Source organism: Pantherophis guttatus, chromosome 6, assembly GCF_059756535.1.
Source record: "Pantherophis guttatus breed Tessera chromosome 6, ASM5975653v1, whole genome shotgun sequence".
NCBI lineage: Eukaryota > Metazoa > Chordata > Lepidosauria > Squamata > Colubridae > Pantherophis > Pantherophis guttatus.
This window is the reverse complement of record NC_142068.1, coordinates 82,055,779-82,074,955: the sequence shown is the minus strand read 5'-3', so window position 1 is coordinate 82,074,955 and position 19,177 is coordinate 82,055,779. Positions and strand designations below refer to the sequence as shown.

Genomic DNA, 19,177 nt, shown 5'->3' with positions numbered 1-19,177 from the left:
ACTGGGAAATAAACCAACATTTACTTCTGGGCAGTGGTGAAATCCAAATTTTTTTTTACTACCGGTTCTGTGGGCGTGGCTTGGTGGGCGTGGTGTGGCTTTGTGAGCATGGCAGGGGAAGGATACTGCAAAATCTCCATTCCCAGCCCACTCCAGGGGAAGGATACTGCAAAATCCCCATTCCCTCCCCACTCCAGGGGAAGGATATTGCAAAATCTCCATTCCCATCCCCACCCTGTGGCCAGCCAGAGGTGGTATTTGCCGGTTCTCTGAACTACTCAAAATTCCCGCTACCAGTTCTCCAGAACCTGTAAGAACCTGCTGGATTTCACCCCTGCTTCTGGATTTTGGCAAAAATACCCCATAGCAAACAATATGTTCACTTTACAATTCCACACTTGCTTTGCAACCATCAGGTTTGCTTAATGACGTTTGCTGCAAGAAAGGTCCTAAAATTGGGTCAGTCACTTTATGACTGTCATAACTTAACAACCATAAAGGGCAGGCTCCATTACGCTTGTAAGTCAGCGACTACCTGTAGTAAGGCAAATTTGCGTTGCATTATTTTTTTACGTTCTTGTTGTGAAAAAAGAAAGAAAAATGCAAACCCCCAAAATAGTAGTCTATATATATTTGACCTTTGAAATGAGTCCTGACTCTATGAAATAATATTAATCAGTGTTTCCACGGTGTTGCTGCAGTGCCAATTTATAAAAAGAAATTATTACGTATCTCTAACCATCACTGTAAGTAAATCTTATATTTCTAGCACTTGAAAAGTCTTCTTTCTCTGCGAATCCACATGCCATAACATAGCCATATTTTTTTTTATCTCAAAGACAGTCCAACATTTCAGTACGTAATTTAATTAGATTTGCAATCTTTAAACCACAATGATCTTTCGAATACCATTAAAACAATTTTGTGAAAGCAGCCCAGGATGGGATATTCATTTTAAAAAGACTGTATTTGCAAGGTAACTGTTCCCTCATCTATGCACAGTCCTTGTCAACTTAGTCCCCCAGTCCCAAAACAGTCTCAACTCATTGAGGTTGGCAAATCAGTCCCTAAGTGAAGAGGTCATTAAGTGAAAATACAATGGTGCTTACAACCTTACTTCAGCTCTCCTTTGCTTCACTGACCAGCAGAGGTCATGAATATGAGGATTGGTTCCAATGTTCCTTTTTCATCCCCAACTGCGAGAGTCGTGAAATAAGAATGTTGCTAAATGAGTAGTGCAATGCACTTGCAATATCCTGACATTGGCAAGCAATAGCAGCAATAGCAATAGCGCTTAGACTTATATACCGCTTCACAGTGCTTCACAGCCCTCTCTAAGCGGTTTACAGAGTCAGCATATTGCCCCCAACAATTTGGGTCCTCATTTTACCCACCTGGGAAGGATGGAAGGCTGAGTCAACCTTGAGCCTGGTGGGATTTGAACTGCCAAATTGCAGGCAGCCGGCAGTCAGCAGAAGTAGCCTGCAGTACTGCACTATAACCACTGCACCACCGAGGCCCTTAATTTAAAAAAATAAATAAATTAAAAAATTAAAAAAGCAATCCCTTTTAAACATTCTGTGAGGAATGTGACAGACAAGGTTAAGAATATTTTGTTGCACGAAATTGATCTTAGGGTCTTAGGAGAAACACACAGTATTTTTAAAACTTAACAGGTTTAATGTATAACCAAACCCTCACTCACTTAATAGCATTCTTTGGCATCCATTTGCTCCACGACTGACTACAACACCAATGGCCATACCTTGAGATGCTTCCCGTCCTGTCCCCCGCTTTTGGCTCTAGTGCAGTGATGGCTAACCTTTTCAGCACTGAGTGCCAAAACAGGAGCACACATGGGTGCTGGAGCGCCAGAAGCCAGAAGAGAGCAGCTGGCTGATGCGTATGCGCACGCGGCACCCAGCTGCTGTTCCGGGTTTTGTTGCGTGCATGCACACCAGCCAGCTGCTCTCTTCTGGGTTCCATCATGCGCATGCATGCCAGACAGCTGGTCTTTGCACAAAGACCAACTGTCCGGCACGCATGTGCATGACGGAACCCAGGAGACCAGAAGGTGACTGCGCACGTGCCCACAGAGAAAGCTCTGCATGCTACCTCTGGCACACGTGCCATAGGTTCGCCATCACGGTTCTAATGGATGAAAGCCAAAGGACAAACCTTCTCACCAATTGTTGAATGGACCCCCCTGGTCTAGTGGGTGGCAAGGAAATTCACTTCCAGAACTAACACTAGAAATTCACATTCCAAAACATTTAAATTCTCCTACAGCCATGAAATATTCCTTCTAGGAATAATCCGTCATTATTGAAAATACCGTTCAGAACTTTTGTGCCATAATCATAGCTTGTTGTAAGTGGAGATGGAAGAGAGAGATGAGATTTATTCAGTCCCCTCTCTTTGTGGGGGAACTTTGCGCCACAAAGAAGAGGGGGTCAATTTATGTTCCAAAGCACCTGAGGGCAGGACAAGAAGCAATGGGTGGAAACTAATCAAGAAGAGAAGCAACTTAGAACTAAGGAGAATTTTCCTGACAGTTAAAACAATTCATCAGTGGAACAGCTTGCCTCCAGAAGTTGTGAATGCTCCAACACTGGAAGTTTTAAAGAAGAGATTAGATAACCATTTGTCTGAAATGCTATAGGGCCGTGATGGCAAACCTATGGCACGTGTGCCATAGGTGGCATGCAGAGCCATATCTGTGGGCACGTGAGCATTGCCCTAGTTCAGTTCCAGCGCGCATGCGTGCACCAGCCAACTGATTTTTGGGCCTTCCAGGCCCACTGGAAGTCGGGAAACAGGATTGTTTCTGGCCTCCGGAGGACCTCCAGGGTAGGGAAGGCCATTTTCGCCCTCCCCAGTCTCCAAGAAAGGGTCTGGAGCCTGGGGAGGACGAAAAACAGGCGTACCGGGCCCACCGGGCCATTGTGTGTCAAAAGCGGGGGGAGCACGGGGGGGGGTCGTACACGCATGCATAGGGAGGCAGGGCACGGGGGCATTGAATTATGGGTGTGGGTACACGTGCGACCCCCCTCCCAGCGCGACCCTCACTTTTGGCACACGACAGCAAAAGCCCTATAGCCATCACTGCTATAGGGCTTCCTGTCTGAGCAGGGGGCTGGACTAGAAGAACTCCAGGGTCCTTTCCAATTCTGTTATTCTGTATTCTATATTTCCCAATTCTTCACTTTCAACACATATAAATATTATTTCTTTTTGATGAAAAATCTTTTGTGACGGCTTCTGTTTTGTAACCCCAATTACTGCAGATCAACACAGTTGCTATTTTAAGTTCCCTTTAATTACTCGTTGCTGGCCTCTATTTATGACTTTTTAAATATTAGTTATTATATTTAATACCAGTTTTAATATCCCCCTTTCCTTTTTACTTTGAAGTATTTTGTTTAGAATATATTGCATTTCTTTTCATTAAAAATAAATGCGTAGCTTGAAAAACATTCATTATAAATCTAATATAATAAAGAACAAAAGCAGTACAACAATGCAAAATCATAAAACCAACAATTTAAATATTAAAAGGACAGTCAGGAAGGCAACTAATAAAATCAGCCACAAGCTAATAAATATATGTTCAGTTTCAGATACTCCATTTTGTTTACAAGTTGAGCATCACTACATAAAGTACCCACATTTACCATAGCTTGATAAATTTTGCTTATAAACTACTAGAAATGTATTGTTACTTTTGACTTTATTCTTCCCCTTTAAAAAAATCTGAATACAAAATTAGATGGTGTTTTTGCCAGTTAGGTTTCCCATGGAAATTAAAATAGAATAGAATCATAGGGTTGGAAGGGATCTTGGAGACCTTCTAGTCCAACTTCCTGCCCATGGTGGAAAACCTTATTCCGTTCTGGACAAATGGCACCCACAACTCCAGGAAGCGAACTATTCCATTGATTAATTATTCTCTCTGTCAGGAAATTTCTCCTCAGTTTCAGGTTGGATCTCTCTTTAATAAGCTTTTACTCTTTGCTTCTGGTCCTATCCTCAGGAGTTTTGAGAATAAGTCAAGCCCCTCCTCTCTGTGGCAGCCCCTCATGCGATTGTGGGATCCAAATAATTTAACAACTGGTTCTCTGCCCTAATGACCAGATGGGTGGGCGTGGCCAGGGTGGGCGTGGCCAGGGTGTGTGACAGACAGCACTCGGCCTCCTGCACCCTCCTGGGAGCAAAAACAGGCCACGTGGGAGCGTGCTGTACTCCCCATGCCCCATTTTGGGCCTAGTAGACCTCCCTGCACTTACCAAAACAGGGCATGTGGGGACTCCTGGAAGGATCGGGGTATGCGGGGCGGGGCCAGCCAGCAAATTAACAACCGGTTCTCCCAAACCGGCCTGAACTGGCTGAATCCCACCACTGCCTTGATGTACAGAAAGACAGCTGTCATATCATCCCTAATTCTTTTCTTCGTTAGGCTAGTTCCCTTAATAATTCCTCACATCAGTTATCCTGCACATATTAGTTGAGTTCTAGTTGCTCTGTAGGCCATTTCTTAATTCATTCTTTAGGCATTTCCATTGTTCAATGGGCCTTGCTCTAATATATAGAGCTTAATGTTCTGCTATGAAACCTTTATACTCAAGGCAATGTTCACTTAGACATTTTGTTTTGTTTGCACTACAAACAATACCTTTGTTTCTACTCTTTTCTATAGGTTCCTCAAGGCTGTCTACCTCCATAAGCATGGAAAACTCATGAAGTAAGAATCTATGCTGCAGCTGCCAAAAAAGCCAACACAGTTCTAGGCTGCATAAACAGAGGGATAGAATCAAGATCACGTGAAGTGTTAATACTACTTTATAATGCCTTGAGAAGGCCACACTTGGAATATTGCATTCAGTTTTGGTCGCCATGATGTAAAAAAGATGTCGAGACTCTAGAAAGAGTGCAGAGAGGAGGCTAAAACATATGAAGAACGGTTGCAGGAACTGGGTATGTATAGTTTAATGAAAAGAAAGACTAGGGGAGACATGATAGCAGTGTTTCAATATCTCAGGGATTGCCACAAAGAAGAGGGAGTCAAGCTATTCTCCAAAGCACTTGAGGGCAAGACAAGAAGCAACGGGTGGAAACTAATCAAGGAGAGAAGCAACTTAGAACTAAGGAGAAATCTCCTGACAGTTAGAACAATTAATCAGTGGAACAACTTGCCTCCAGAAGTTGTGAATGCTCCAACACTGGAAGTTTTTAAGAAGATGTTGGATAGCCATTTGTCTGAAGTGGTGTAGGGTTTCCTGCCTAAGCAGGGGGTTGGACTAGAAGACCTCCAAGGTCCTTTCCAACTCTGTTATTCTATTCTTCTTATATGGGTTAAAATATTTGAAAGCCTAGATTTTTATCTTTCGAGAATGTTTCCTTAGATGATGTCAGCCCCCAGCAGAAGAAAATGCATACCTCTTACATCTCTGCTTCCAATATCAAAGACGGGAAATTATCTCATGCATTCAAAAGGGAAGAAAACTCTTGATTTGTACAAGTTTGACATTTCAAGACTAAAAGTCAGTTATTTAATACCTTCTAATATTGAAACATCATCAGGGCATTTCTGGAGTTATAGTATATGTGGTACAATTGATGTGGATGTGGACAAACCCTATTTTTGGAAGCTTATATTTTTAAACCTACAAAACAGAATTGAAAGAAGGAAGCTGGGAAAGGATTGACGGTTCCACTTAAACCTGTTTAGGTGGAAAGAACTTCCAAGAGAAAACTCCTAATCTGAACATTCAAACGTCACTTCATAGGCCTTTTATCTTTCTGACTTTAGATATGTTTTCCAGGTATGAAAAAGAAACAAATTGCACAGAATTTTAAATGGAAAACAGCATTGCTTAGGCCCAATCAGTCCCAAGGGTGAAATCCAGCAGGTTCTGACAGGTTCTGGAGAACCGGTAGTGGAAATTTTGAGTAGTTCGGAGAACCAGCAAATACCACCTCTGGCTATCCCCAGAGTGGGATGGGAATGGAGTTTTTGCAATATCCTTCCCGCAAGAGTGGGGAAGGAATGGGGATTTTGCAGTATCCTTCCCCTGAAGTGGGATGGGAATGGAGATTTTGCAGTATCCTTCCCCTGCCATACCCACCAAGCCACGCCCACCAAACCACACCATGCCCACCAAGCCACACCCACAGAACCACTAGTAAAAAAAAAATGGATTTCACCACTGATCAGTCCCTAACATTTTTGTGAATGAGATAGGACAAGTGCCCAATAAAAGTTGTCCTGAGGTTCCCCTGGAGTTAATTTCAAACAAATTGGGGTTGGATCCTTATTGCAATATAATGAATTTAACAGGATAACAAAAGGAAAATTCTATTTTCTGGTTCTGCATTCTCGTCATTTCTACCTGGCTGTAGAAAGACATCCTGTGTCTTTAAGAAAATGGTCGCCTGGTTCATATTACCATATGTGGTGGACATGCCCAAAAGCTACAAAAATATTTGACAAAAATATATACTTGGTTGGAAAAAATGATAAAACAACACACAGACTTGAAACTAGAGATATTTTTATTGGGCATGTTACCGAAAAAAATATGATAAAAGGACTATACATTTGATTTTACATGTACTGACTTCAGCCAGAATTATATTTGCAGAACTATGGAAGAATGACGAGATCCCGACAGATGAGTGTGTAATTAAGAAAATATTAGAATGTGCAGCAATGGATAGACTAACGCTTACTATTAAGGATAAAGAAGGAACTGAATATTTTTTTGATATGGGACTTATTTTATCATCAAAAGACATCAAAAGAGGAAATGTTAAAATGGAGAGTTGTTAAAATAGATAATGTTGAATATTATTGTTATTATATTATCAATGTTATTGTGATGAATACTATTGTAAACATTTGGATTATGACTGTTCAAAACAACAACCACAATTGTACCCAGATCACACACTGTTTGATGGAAATTGAATTTTTATGTGTTATATAAATAATGTCAAGTTTCGAGGTCGTCTCAAATAAATTGCATTTCAAACAAAGTCTTTGAAGAAAACTCCCATTTATTAAGCACGACATTCAAAGCCCGACTCATCGTAGCCAACACTGACTTTCAGACCCAAAACCCTCCCTTTCTGTTTCCCACTCCCCTGCACTCATTGGCCACCTTCCAAGTCACTTTACCCCTATATACTGCTCCAACTCAAAGGAATTTCCCCCCTCCCATCCCATCTCCTAGGGGATATTATCTCCAGGGAAAATAAGTAGGTGAAAAGTCAAACGTCCCTTTCCAGACTCCTCTGCTCCTCCTTCTTATGTCAGCACTAGAGTAAATGCAGCTTGAAGTGCTGACAAATAAAATAAATAAAACAATAATAAAGAAGAAGAAGATGGGAGACCACGAAGAAATTTTAGAACTATATATTAGACTGAAAAGCACTTTTCAAGAATCCTGAGAGAAGACAGAGGCAGTATTTCCAAACTGTTGAAGAAAAATTCTTTAGGAATATGTCTACCAGAAGCTGAGGTCAACTCAAAGGAGGACTGACTGTCACTGTATGATTCACATGGTGGCAACCCAACCAAACGTCTCTCTTGCTTTAGCATCAAATTTTGAATATACAGAATGTATTGTGCAGTTCTTTATACTGGGATCCTGAGTGGTATCAAACTTCGTTGAGTGTCAAAACATACTGAAATATGTTAGTAAACATACAACCCTGGGATCAACAAATATCTAAATAATGTCAGAGAGCAAGCAGTATTAATCTTGCTTTGGAAACAACTTTATAGTACTCATAGCAGAAGTATTGCCATACTCTTTTATGCTTCATATACCCTGTGAAGAGTCAGGAATCTTTTATATTTTACATGATTAAAAAACAAAACAAAATACCAAACATTTTCAATCATTTTAAATACTCTACTTAAGTTCTACTGAGTATCAGTTCCAAGACAAGGAACATTTCAATCTAGTAAGGAACTCTAATATAGATCTCAAAGTAGCAATCATGAAAAAAAGGAGATAACCCCAGCACAGTTGAGTGGGAGATTGCTGAATTCACATACATTAAAAGTTTTCAGGCTATCTCAGAAGGTCTCAACAATCCCATGGATTTTTAACATATTATGATTGATAAGGTAATTTTTATCTGTGTCACCCCTAATCTACAATCTCACAACCATCTTGTTTTCCCTTTTCTCCCGCCCACATCACCCACCGCATGGTTTAAATTTAACATCTGTCCAGCCATTTCTAGATTAGATACTTTAACAACATTTGTTAGTTGGGAAAAGTGCCACCTGATTTTCAACTCCAAAACTGAATATGGAATATGGCAAGGGAAATTGTTTATGCAAAACTATCAGAATTTTGCTATTTGCATAGGATAATTATAATCCAACATTTTCACTTTTCTAAATGTTGCAATGGCATTGAGTTTAACAGTTTTATCCCTCCCATGTGACCAGGTTGACTCAATACTCTAAAAAAAAAATCCTCCATCATCTGAATCTGAAAGTTACAGCACAGTTTCCCTCAATTATTCAGAATATACAAGTCAGGGGGATTCATGTTTACATGGATGAGAAACTCTCTGAAATTGAACTGGTATGGTAGAGAGAATGGGTACCCAAAGGTAAATAAATGTTCAGTTTTGTTGTCTGCCATGTCTGTTTCAAAAAAAATGAAGCTCGTTCTTCATCTTGCGAAGAAAACGATCAGTTTTGTTAAATAGATAAAATTCCTAGGTGTGAATGACAAACACAGTGAACAAAAGTGACCTTTGTAGAAGAAATTATGTTCGGTTTATATGGGTAGCCCCAGAGGTGGGCTGCTGCCGGTTCGGACTGGTTCAGGTGAACTGGTACTTCCGACCCGTGGCTGGACCCGCCCCCCCCGCCCCAGCGCTATCCCGTCCTATATAATTGCCATATGTTTGATGCGCGCACGCTCACATTTTCGGTTCTGGGCGACCAGTTGTTACATTATGTGACGCCCACCTCTGGGTAGCCCAGTTGGTGGTGAAATAGCTAATACTGTTAGTATTAGGGCCTGATGGCTCAGCAGACTAAAAGCATTGTGATTAACACCCGCTGTCTGCAATTACTGTAAATTCGAATCTCACCAGTCTCAAGGTTGACTCAGCCTTCCATCCTTTCTAAGGTAGGTAAAATGAGGACCCAGTTTGTGGGGGCAATAAGCTGACTTTGTATAAATATACAAAAGAATGAAGGCTATTGCTTAACGCATTTTAAGCCGCCCTGAGTCTCTGGAGAAGGGTGGCATATAAATCAATTTTTTTTAAAAAAAATACTGGTTGATGAAAAAAAAAAAAACCCACAGATTTGGACCTGATGATATTTGGATGAGAAACCACCAGATAATCCAAGGTTTGCAAGCTACCCAGAAAGATGAAATCCCATCACAGAAGGCAGAAGCAAACCACATCCATGTCGTAAACTTCATGGAACAGTTCATGGAACTAATCAAGGAGAGAAGCAATTTAGAACTAAGGAGAAATCTCCTGACAGTTAGAACAATTAATCAGTGGAACAACTTGCCTCCAAAAGTTGTGAATGCTCCAACACTGGAAGTTTTTAAGAATGTTGGATAACCATTTGTCTGAAGTGCTGTAGGGTTTCTCTTTCCTGAGAGCTGAACTGGGGTGACAGCTCGCATGCCATCAGAGAGGGTGCTGCGTGCCACCTCTGGCACACGTGCCATAGGTTCGCCATCACGGCACTAGAATCTCCAGCTCTCTCTTTAGAAATTGTTGACCATGCCATAATTGCTGGGTTAAAACAGAATAGCCTTCAGAAGAAGTTATTATATTTATGGAGTAGATAGTTAAGATTAGAGAATGGCTTCATTTTACAATTTGCTTTATTCCTGTCTTGTTCTCACTCATTCATTCACGAGGGGTTGGTTTTGTTTTGAATGTGTACGTGTTCTAGGCAGCAAATTTTTGAGAGCCCTTTTATAGAACTGCGACAGAGGTAGTATTTAGCCGGTTCGTACCAGTTCAATACTGGAGATCATGGGTGGGCCTGCCCACCTGCCCACCTGCCCCGGCTCTGTGCCATCCTATTTAGGCACGGTTTTGAGACTGGACACATGCGCAGAAGCCGCGCGTGTGAGCAAAGTGCAGGCGAGGAAGGGCGGGCGCATGCATGGAAGGTGCACGCGTGTCAGGTTTCAGTGTCGTCTCAAATAAATTGCATTTCCAAACAAATAGTCTTTGATGAAATCTTTCATTTATTAAGCACGACCCTCTGGCCCCGACTTCGTCGTAGCCAGCACTGACTTCCTGACCCCAAACCTTCCCTTTCCGTTCCCCAATTCTCTGCGTCTCATTGGCCATCATCCAAATCACTCTCCCCATATCTACTACTTCAGCTCCCAGGAATGTCCCCCCTCCCATCTCCTAGGGGATATTATCTTCAGGGAAAATAAGTAGGTGAAAAGTCAAATGTCCTCTTGCCAGCTGCCCCCTCTTCTCCTCATTATGTCAGCACTGGAACGAATGTAGTTTGGAGCGCTGACATTGCGCATGCAAAACATGTGTGCGTGCGAGGGGTAAACCTGTGGTAACAAAATGTGAAGCCCACTGCAACTACACAGCTTGGGAGTGGCAGGTCTTGAGAAAGAAAGAGCTTTCAAATAAAAGAACCTCTCTTATGATGCAGTTGACATTCTAGTCTTAAAAAGATGATCAGAGCCTTTCCCTTCATTTATTTTTCCTTCCAGCAAAAGCTCACAAGTCTGAAGATCATGTCTTAAACTCTGGCGTCTTAAACCTGCTCTCGAGAGCAGATATTAGCTATGCAACACTTCAAAGAGAAGGGAAATCTCAGTGTGTTAGTATGCAAAGGGGGAAAAAAACCACCCCTGATCTCTGTGTGTGTTTGTGTGTCTGTGTGTGTCAGGGTATGTAATTGGGAAGAAGTGTAGAAGAAGATGGAAAGCTCAGAATACCGACAGAGCTGCCTGAAGTAATTTCTCCTCTCTTCCCCCTTGCCTTTTGCCTGCCAAATTGATTTTCTGTCCAATATTCTCTTCTGTTTAGCAGTTCATTTGTCATTCTGCCAGTGGGGGGCATTTAGAATGATTATGAAAAGCTGCCGAGGTTATCAGTTTTCTATTTACTTTGCAGCCTTATAAGAACTTTATTAGAGGAACCTGGGAGGTGATTGGAAGGGGCAGGAGGAGGAAGACGGCTCTCAGCTTCGCGTGGTCAAGATGGCTTCCAAGTAACTTGGCTCAGCCCCCTGCCCCATCCCCTTCCCCCTTGACCATGAAAACAAGCATGATTAGTTTCTCCATGCAGAGGCCTAATCTGATTCAGCATTAGCATTCCTACACCAGCATTCTAGGCAGAGGTGAAATGCTACCGGTTCGGCCGAACCGGTAGCGATGGCGGGTGGTGGTTCAGAGAACTGATAGCAATGGCAGTACGAGGCTCCACCCACCCGCCTGGTCGTTGATACTTCCTGGTTTTAACCAGCAAGTAACCTGCTTTTTACCCTCGGCGCATGCGCAGAAGGGTTTGCGCATGTGCAGAGGGTCCATGCACGCACATGAAGGGTTTCCGTATGTGCAAAGGGTCCGCGCATGCACTTCCGAACCGGTGGGGAAGGTAAGTAGATTTCACCCCTGATTCTAGGCCGACCTTGCAAATAAACTGATACAGAAAAACAGAGCTGGAAGGGACCTTGGAGGTCTTCTAGTCCAGCCCCCTGCTCAAGAAGGAGACCCTATGCCATGTCAGACAAGTGGCTGTCTAGTGTCTTCTTAAAAACCTGCAGTGAGGAGCATCCACAATTTCTGAAGGTAGGCCATTTCATTGATTAATTGTTCTCACTGCCAGGAAATTTCTCCTTACTTCTAGGCTTGAATATGTGGTGGGATCATGCCGGTTTAAGAACCAGTTCGGTGATCGCATGTTTTGTGCACATGCACAGTTTTAAAAAAACTAACTTTCCACGTTACTTCTGGGGAGTAACACAGCTGAGGCACGGCAATCTGCTCTGCCACATGAATCAGCTGAGAGGATAAAGGTAAGTAAGGCGCAGGGGCAGGCAGGCCCACCTGATCCTCAGAGAGAATCGGTTCACTCCCAGCTGATCATCAGAGTTACCGGTTCGCCCAAACTGGTCTGAACCAGCTGAATCCCACCCCTGGCTGGATCTCTCTCTTTGACAAGTTTCCATATGCTACTTCTTGTCCTGCCCTCAGGTGCTTTGGAGAATAGCTTGACTCATTTTTCTCTGTGACAGCCCCTCAAATATTGGAAACCTGCTATCATGACCCTCCTAATCCTTCCTTTCATTAGATTAGACCAGGGGTGTCAAACTCAAGGCCCAAGGCGGCCCTCCCGAGCTCCATTTTCGCTGGCAGACGGTTGCAGGAGGCCATCACAGCCAAAAATGGAGCTCGGGAACTCGTTATCACTGGCAGAGTGCTCGGGCCACCACAGCCCCCCCAACACAAGTGACGTCAAGCTGGCCACCCCTACCTTGGCCATGCCAACCCCGTCCCCCTGAGGTCAAATACAACCCTGATGCCGCCCTCAATGAAATCGAGTTTGACACCCCTGGATTAGACCTTCAAATCTATGCCATCCTCCACTCCCTTCTATAAAACTTGATCTATGTTCTGTCCCCGTCCCACACACGCACACAAACAGACAGTCAGGGGTTAAATAAACTGGCAGACAACCAATTCTTCCGATAAGACGCTTGGCAGTAACCCAGTAGCTGCTTGCCAAGAACTTTTACTCAATAAACAAAATACACACAGTGTATAATAAATAAATCCAAGGCCGATAATGTTGTTTCCAGAGATGCAATGTGACTCGATAGTAGTTAGTTTTGTCCGTCACAGAGTCTGAATGGCCACCTCACTCCCTTTTATATCCTGTGGGGTTTGGTCCAGTGACTCAGCCTAATCTCTGGCACGCCTTTTCTTCTGTTGTGCACACTTATCTCTGCGACGCTGCCGAGGATCCAGCCAAGACTCATTACCCTCATCACTGTCCACCTGTGGCTGCATGGACGTGCTTGGCCCCGGCCCTATCTCTTGGCCTTCGGCAGACACTGAAGGCATTGCCAGAGAGGAGGGTCCTGGAGAGGGAGGCCTTGCCAACTCTTCTCCTTCACTCTCGGAGTCCTCTCCAGCCGATGACACAGGCTCAGGTAACGGAGCCACAACAATCTAAGGCTTTCCCGTGTAAACAAAACAAAGGAAATGTCTCACTTCCCTGCACACACACACAGCTGCTAATGTCAGGCAGCAGTTCATGAAGCTTGGATAGGTGAGATGCAGCCATGAGAGATAAGTAGCAAGCAGAAAAAGGTTGAAATTAATCATCAAGATTTTTTTTATGGTGAGTAAATGCAAATAGATAACAAACCCCACTTGCTATTATGTGAAATGCTGCTTACTACATTCTCGAGGTCAGGTTTTTTTCCCCCCCCTTCCTTATGCACAGTTCATTTCCCAATATGGCAGAGCCAGAAGTAATGTGGCACATCTTGCCATATTGCAGCTTAGCATTCTTTTTTTTTTGTTTTTTTTCAAGGACAGCAGATTCTGTCACTTTATTGGCAAGATTTGTTTTCTCTAATGAATTTTCACTGAACAGATTCGCCAAGTATTTATTACCATCACAAATGACAGGAGCCCTTAAAGCAAAATGTCCTTTTTTTTTTTTTTACATTTTTGATTGCGGGGGCAATTTGTCTGTTTCAGTTCCTGGAGCACTTGAATATTTTTCCTGATGAGGATGGTTTGCTTATTTAAAAGACATTGTTTCCGTGGACTGAGCTTGATTCCTCATTGTCCTAAAAGTGCTTTGCAAAGGCAAGTGGATCTCCTCCTCCTCCTCCTTTTCCTTCTTCCTCCTCCTCCTCTTCCTCCTCTTCTTCTTCCTCTTCCTCCTCCTCTTCTTCTTCCTCTTCCTCCTCTTCCTTCTCTTCCTCCCCTTCCTCCTCCTCCTCTTTCTCTTCCTCCTCCTCTTCCTCTTCTCCCCTTCCCCCTCCTCTTTTCCTTGAAAACCTTTTGCTTCTTATCCAAGAAGCTTCTTCAGTTCTGACTGCATGGTGCGGGATGGTTGATTCCTGGTGATTTCATGGACATAATCCATTCTCTTGTAAGTTTTGTATGTTTTGCTGATACATTTTAATGTGTGGTTATGCATCCAGAGTCCCATTTGCAAGAAGGGTAGCCTATGCTAAAGTAAATTACTTTAATAAATACAACAAATACAACAACAAAGTTTTATTGAAATAATGCTGATTGGTATTGCCTTCTACTGCAAGGGTATGTGATTGATTGATTGATTGATTATATATTTATTTCCCAGTCTAGCTGCTCTGCTTTTTTCTCTCAAGAATTGAGAAAGTCAACAGTAACATAGTTGGAAGGGACCTTGGAGGTCATCTAGTCCAACCCCGTGGCTCATGCAGGAGACCTATACTAGGGATTCGAACCACCGAATTGCCGACCTTTCTGATCGACAAGCTCAGTGTCTTAGCCACTGAGCCATCTAGCCAGTCAGGTGCTGAGCAATTGCCAAATAGAAGCCACCAATTATACAACAACGTCACTTCAAATAAAAATCAAGATAGGATCATACGTCTTAAAAATTTTAATTAAATTTGAGTATCACGGTTTTGTTCTTCTATTCTGATCCTATACTTTGCTGTGCCATAAATCAGCCAGATCTGAGGCATAACTGTGCTGGCAGACGGTGCTAGCTTCCAAAGATCAAAGGAAACCAAGCAATATTTCTTTTAACAAAAAGAAGCCATGCATATTATTGTTTCTTTTTTCAAAAAAAGGAAACTAAAATTAATATTGAAATAAAGGCATATTCTTTGGTCTCTTTTAACATTTAATAGAAGGGGGAAAAAAAATCCTCTTCAAGATATCTCGGCTCCCAGTGACTGTGATATGTCACACCCATGCACTGCTCCTGGCAGCAACAATGGAAGAATTTTGACACCACTCTCTTTTGAAATTTTTTCTCAGCTTCTCACTTAACCTGAAGAGCCGAGGTGGCGCAGTGGTTAGAGTGCAGTACTGCAGCTACTTCAGCTGACTGCTAGTTCAGCAGATCAGCGGATCAAATCTCACCGTCTCAAGTTGACTCAGCCTTCTATTCTTCCGAGGTGGGTAAAATGAGGACCCAGATTGTTAGGGGGCAATATGCTATTTAGTATACTGTCTTTGGTGTAAGCCGCCCAGAGTCCTCGGAGGGTGGGCGGCATAGAAATATGACTAATAAAATAAATAAAAAATAAAACCTTCAGTTCTAAGATCTTCTGATGCACAGGATGTAATTTATTTATTTATTTATTTATTTATTTATTTATTTATTTATTTATTTATTTATTTATTTATTTATTTATTATTTTTGCGATTTATATGCCGCCATTCTCCCGAAGGACTCAGGGCGTCTTACAACAACCATCAATAATACAAATCACAAAATCACAAAATAAGTTAAAAACCCCTTAAAAACCATATTTAAAATTATTACAGTTTGTGCAACCCCTAGCAGGTCAAGTTATTTGACGGAAGAGCCGTGTCTTCAGGTCGCGGCGAAAGGAGAGGAGGTCAGTTGATTTGGTCCAGGCTGTAAGACCAATTTTGCACATTGGCAGCGAAGACAAATACTGGTTTTTTTTTCCTGCTTTCCAGGAAAATCTGCAGTGCATTTGACAAAGAGGAGGTTTTGTACGAACAAAGAGAGGATTGCATACTAGCCATTTCGCCCTGATATAGTAGGTAAATGTATTTCTTTTTCCTGGGTTTACAAAATATGTCGAATTAATCAAATGAGCTGGGTTTGCACCACATGATGAAGTATGATATTAAAAAAAAGCTAGCCAAAGCTAATTCAACTTTGAAATGTACTAGAAATATATCTACTGGATCAGTGAAGGCTAACCTTTTCTGGACAGAATGCCCAAAGGGCGCGCGTCCATACCCCCAAAATGCAATGTGCACGTGGCCCCTGCATGCACCCCCTGCATGCTCGCGCCCCCGTGCACGTGCACACCCCACACCTGCCCTGCACTCATGCATGAGCGCACCCCATGTGTGTGCCCCGTGCATGTGCCCTGCCCCCATGCATACGCACACGGCCCCTACACACACGCCCTGCCCCTGCGCTTGCACGGCAGAGACCCAAAGACCAGCTGGCCATCAGGAGACGTACGCACATGCGCAAGCGGAGCTGAAATGGGGTGATGGCTCACATGCCATCAGAGAGGGCGCTGCGTGCCACCTCTGGCATGCGTGCCATAGGTTCGCCATCACAGTACTAGATCTTGAACTGACCGAATTAAAAATATAATGTGGACACCGCTTTAGAGGTGATGTAATATTCAGCCTTTTCAGTCTGTTTTAGTATTTGATCCTTGATCTTAGCTCTGTGAGTGTTGAATATGTACTTTCACAAGGGTATGTCATGTATTTTTGTTCATCTGTCAATGAAAGCGCATAAGAGAGAAAAGGCAATCTGAAGGAAAAGTCACTAGAACCTTCAGCACCATTTTTCTTAAAGCTCGCACTCAGTGTCTTTGTGTGTGTGTTTTAATTTTTGTGTTTGATGATAGAGCTGCCATCATCGTTCCTTCCCTCACAGATACATACCTCAATGGATCAACACAGAGACACAACACTTGAATCTCAGAACTAGTCAGAGAACACTGTGGTTCCATAAAATGTATTTTAGGAGTCCCATTATCCCTTATACTCACCTGGGGTTCTTTTGGATCGACACAACTTTTGAGCTTGGCACAATAGCTGACTGGGGAATTATGGGAGTGGAAGTCCATACATCGTCAAGTTGCCAAGGTTGAGAAGCACTGGTCTAGACCAGTGATGGCTAACCTTTTCTGGACCTAGTGCCCAAAGCGTGCGTGCCTGAACCCCCAAAGTGCAATGCATGCATTGCCTCTGTGCATGCACCCCACCGCGCATGTGTGCACGGCCCCCTGCATGCACCTCCACATGGATGTGTGCACCCCCCACACCTCTGTGCATGCACGTGCAACCCCTGTGCACACACCCTGCCCCCCGTGCATGGGCACATGGGGCCACCCGCATGCACCCCTCTCACTGAATGTGCAGCAGAGCCCCAAAGACCAGCTGACTGGCGGGAGGTTGCGCACATGCGCAGCAGAGTTGAAATGGGGTGATGGCTCGCGTGTCATCAGAGGGGGCGCTGCGTGCCACCTCTGGCACACATGCCATAGGTTTGCCATCATGGGTCTAGGCCATTACAACTCAAGCTAGTTTACATGCACATTTTATAGTTAGATTCTGTGGTGGGCTGCTGCTGGTTTGGACCGGTTCGAGTAAACCAGTAGTTCTGATAATCAGCTGGCCCTGCTCACCCGCACCCGCCCTATCGTGTCCTATATTTCCTTCTTTCTGGCTCAGCTGATTCACACAGCACAGCTGATTTCTGCGCCTCTGCTGTTCTACATATCAGGGCTGCCTTAGAAGGTAAGCAGCTGAGCTTCAAACTGCTGTACTTTGAACGCTGCGCACAAATGCGTTAGGTACATGCGCAAAGCACACGCTCACCAAACCAGTTGTTAAACCGGTTACCGCCCACCACTAGTTAGGGTCCCTATATTATCAGAAACAGAACAGACAGTCCAACCAGATATTGCAAGGATGGACAGGAGCCGAAATCCACAACATATGTAGAACATTAGAGTGTCTGTTCCTTATACTACCCGTCCCTACTGGTCCAACTAGTCTGAGCAGAATTTGCATGGCATTAAAGACTGTCAGTTGGAGGGGACCAGAAGGTGAGTTTTTTTCCACACTGGCCCCTCTTCTATGGAACATCCTACTTTTGGAGATTAGAATGGCCCTAACCCTGTTAGCCTTTCATCAGCTCCTAAAAAATAGTGCCCGGGGTGCTGAATATATCAAGGGCCTCATTTTCTGGCTGTATTAACTGGCCAAGTATCTTGTATATTTCATCTGGATGTTTTTAGTGTTTTAAAATGTTTTAGTATTTTTAACTGTAATATATTTTTTTGAATTGTAAGCCATTCTGAGTTATTGACTGAGATAGGCAGCTTACTGAAATTGAATGAATGAATGAATGAATGAATGAATGAATGAATGAATGAATGAATGAATGCTAATACCTGTCTCTTTTTAAAAATGTAAATATTTAGTTCATCATTGTAGTTCATCATGTAGCTGAAAAAGAAGGTAGCTGTAAACTTATTGGAGATAAAATGTTTGCAAAAGTGCAAAAATCTTTTATAACCCATAACAGCAGGTAATGATAGTAGCTATGGGGGGAAATAGAAATTGGGAGGGTAAACAGACCTGAATGAAATAGCCCAGAATAATTAAAAAAAAAAAAAACCCAGATCTGAACAGGGATAATATATATATCAGCTTCTTGTTACAAGACCCACTTATTAGTATTATAATTTATGTAAAGAAGGCAAAATCAGAAAATAGGGACCTACATTTTTATACTATACAGAGCAGCCTTGCAAATCCCTTTATTTCCATAGTTAATCATATAATTCTTCAATCGTGCCAGGATGATAGAAATGTAACTTCAATTTTTTTTGTGAATGGAAATGCGAAAATGAATAATAAATATGTGACAATTTACAACTATATTAAAACTCTAGCATTCATACCCACAATGAACTTGTTCTTGCAGGATTTAAACTGGTTCACCCACAAGAGGCTTATATTTCATTTCAGAGACCCATTGACTCACTGGAGAAGAGCCTAATGCTGGGAATGATTGAGGGCAAAAGAAGAAGGGGACGACAGAGAATGAGGTGGCTGGATGGAGTCACTGAAGCAGTCAGCGTGAGCTTAAATGGACTTTGGGGGATGATAGAGGACAGGAAGGCCTGGAGGAACGTTGTCCATTGGATCACAATGGGTCGGACATGACTTCGCAACTAACAACAACAACCAGGGTCCAGGTTGTACCTGGAAGAGAACAGAATCATGTAATACATTGAGGACAGTTTTCACTTACTGCTGACATGATGAGCTCTCCGCCTAAGTTCTGGATTTCAGCTTTGACTTGGCTGCAGATTTTGAGTTGATGGGAGTAGAGCTTGATTTGTTCCAGGTAAGCGAGTAAGTCTTGCTTACATGACCAGTCTGGACACTAA

General features: G+C 42.9%; 1 protein-coding gene across 3 annotated transcripts in view; it reads right to left on the bottom strand.

Annotated features, from left to right (window-relative positions):
- CTNNA3 (catenin alpha 3) overlaps positions 1-19,177 on the bottom strand; it is a 957,874-nt gene that overhangs the window by 12,064 nt on the left and 926,633 nt on the right. For all 3 annotated transcript variants that reach the window (XM_034438682.3, XM_087871803.1, XM_087871802.1), the window contains one exon: positions 19,039-19,173. In XM_034438682.3, the coding sequence (XP_034294573.2) occupies positions 19,039-19,173 (135 nt within the window). The remainder of the gene's footprint in view (positions 1-19,038; positions 19,174-19,177) is intronic.